This window comes from Olea europaea, chromosome 2 (genome assembly GCF_002742605.1).
Source record: "Olea europaea var. sylvestris chromosome 2, O_europaea_v1, whole genome shotgun sequence".
NCBI classification, from domain to species: Eukaryota; Viridiplantae; Streptophyta; class Magnoliopsida; order Lamiales; family Oleaceae; genus Olea; species Olea europaea.
The window spans coordinates 22,471,115-22,473,711 of record NC_036238.1 but is presented as its reverse complement, the minus strand read 5'-3'; the positions used below and the strand labels follow the sequence as shown (position 1 = coordinate 22,473,711).

Here is a 2,597-nt window from a genome sequence, read left to right as displayed (position 1 = left end):
GACCGCTCGGCTCGACCCATTTAATATACCCCTTATAGAAAATGCCCACTCCTATATATTTCTATTTGAATTTAACCGCAACATAAATTTCACTAAGTATTATCAAAATTCTAGGTAGTGTAAAGTATTGAACCCGTTATTTCTTGTAACGATATCGGTGAAATCAACACACAAGTGTTACATTTTCACAAGTTCCTCTAATTCGCTTAGTACTAATATGGTCTTGTACTCATCCGTTTTCATTGAACTTTCAAGAAAGAAACTCTAACTCTCTATTGAGGAGGCACGACCTCGAAGTTCGCATAGGTGGAGTTATTTCACCATCTTATTACTTTTTAGAGATACTTGTACCCGAACTAAACTTCATTAAGAGTTTTATAATGTATCCCTTGAACCGAAACAACCAACACTATTTATCAAGGATAGGGTTTAATAACTTAATATTGTTGAAATCTATCCACTTATCGAATGATTTGTTATTTCCCTTTGAACCTAAATATACTTGTTTAGCATACTTTTGATAGGGTTACCAACATTGATAGATTTAACTAAGGAGTTTCAACCCATCCTACTTAATGTCGATCTTACTAACTCTCTTGTATGAGTTTTAGTCAACGGATTAGCTAAGTTCTCACTAAGTTTAACATATATAAGAGAAATTATTCCATATTTGATTAATTTTCTTACATACTCATATCCTAGACTCATATATCTAGACTTTTCATCATATACTCCGATGTATACTCGAGCCAGAGTAGCTTGACTATTACACGAGATAAATATTGAAGAAATATCCTTTATATTTAAAGATATTTCATACAAAAGATCTCTTAGTCATTCAGCTTATTTTCTAAATTCAAATAATGCTACAAACTCAGACTTCATCGTTGAATGAGTAATGCACGTTTGTTTTTTGGACTTCCAAGAAACTGCACTTCCTTCAAGAGTAATATCCAACCTAATGTAGACTTGTTTTCTCCTACACTCAATATCCAACTAGCGTCGGTATATCATTCTAAGATAGTAGGGAACTTTATATATTGTAGTCCAAGATTTTTGGTTTTCCTTAAATATCCAAGAACCCTTTCGATGACTTTCCAATATTCGAAACTTGGATTGCTAGTAAACCTACTTAGTGCACTCACAGCAAATACAACATCGGGTCTTGTACATTGTGCCACGTACATAAGACTTCCAATTGCACTTGCACATTCTATTTGAGGTATTGCTTTTCCATCGTTCTTTATCAATTTGATAATTGGATCCAACGGGGTATTGCCTCTTTAATGTTTAAGTGTTTGAACTTATTTATCATATTTCAATATAATGTGATTGGCTCAATGTAAAGCCCCTCCACTATCCTTTTTAACTATGATACCAATAATAGTATCCAGTTGTCCAAGATCTTTCATTTTAAACTTGGAGGATAGAAACCTCTTGTTTCTTTAATTCCATCTATATTGTTGCTAATGATCAACATATCATCAACATATAGACATACAAATGTAATTATACTATCATTTATTGTAGTATATAAATATTTGTCTGTTGAATAATGATCAAAACCATTTGACATTATTTTAAAGTCAAATTTCTCATACCACTTTATAGGGGCTTGTTTTAATTTATACAATGAATTAATTAGTTTGCATACTTTATGCTCATTTCTCGATAGGACAAACCTTTCTGAATGTTTCATAGAGACCTCCTTCTTGAGATCTCCATTCAGAAATGTCATCTTGACATCCATTTAATGAACATGTAAATCACGGATAGCTATCAATGCAAACAAGATCCTAATCGAGGTTTTCTCCTTGCCACGAGTGCATGTGTGTCAAAGTAATCTATTCATTCCTTTGTCGATATCCGTCAACTACTAATCTAACTTTACAGGTATTGAGTGTTTCATCAAAATTATATTTCCTTCTAAACACCTATTTACAACCAATGGATTTAGAACACTTTCATAAATCAACTATTCCCAAATGTTATTTCATAAATCATTATTTATTGTATCTTTCAAGAATATACAATCTCTAGAAGACATTACTTTCGTATAAATTTTAGGATCATTTTCGACTTGACGAACAAAAAGAATTTTTTTTTACAACATCATTCCTATCTCCATCTACTAAGTAGAAAGAAACAAATTGGGAATCTATTTCATCCAATCTTAGACATTTTTCTTTTCTAGTTCTTTTACTTCTTCGAGGACCACTTTCAACATCTCTCGTAGATGTCTTTTCTTATGATTCTCTAGAAGTTGAAATGTCTACATTAGTTTTATTTTTAGAATTTTTTTGTTATTAATACATTTTCGAAAAACTCCACATCCCATGATTCTATTATAACAATTGATTCTAAGTTTCATAACATATAGGCCTTGCTATTGAAATCATATCCCACAAAGAAACATTTAATTCCTCTTGGACCTAATTTAGTTCTCTTAGGATCCGTGTTCTTGCAATAAGCAAGACACCTCACACTTTGAAATAATTAATATTTGGTTTCCTTCATTTCCATATTTCATATGGAGAAAACTTATTCTTTTTCAAAGGAACCCTATTTACTATATGACAATCACTAAGTAAGAGTTT

General features: G+C 31.5%; 1 protein-coding gene across 1 annotated transcript in view; it reads right to left on the bottom strand.

Annotated features, from left to right (window-relative positions):
- The window catches only part of LOC111373850 (amino acid permease 6-like), a 7,358-nt gene extending 5,608 nt beyond the window's left edge, over positions 1–1,750 (bottom strand). The window contains exon 1 of the mRNA XM_022996435.1: positions 1,683–1,750. Within this exon, the coding sequence (XP_022852203.1) occupies positions 1,683–1,750 (68 nt within the window). The remainder of the gene's footprint in view (positions 1–1,682) is intronic.
- Between the last annotated feature and the right edge of the window lie 847 nt (positions 1,751–2,597).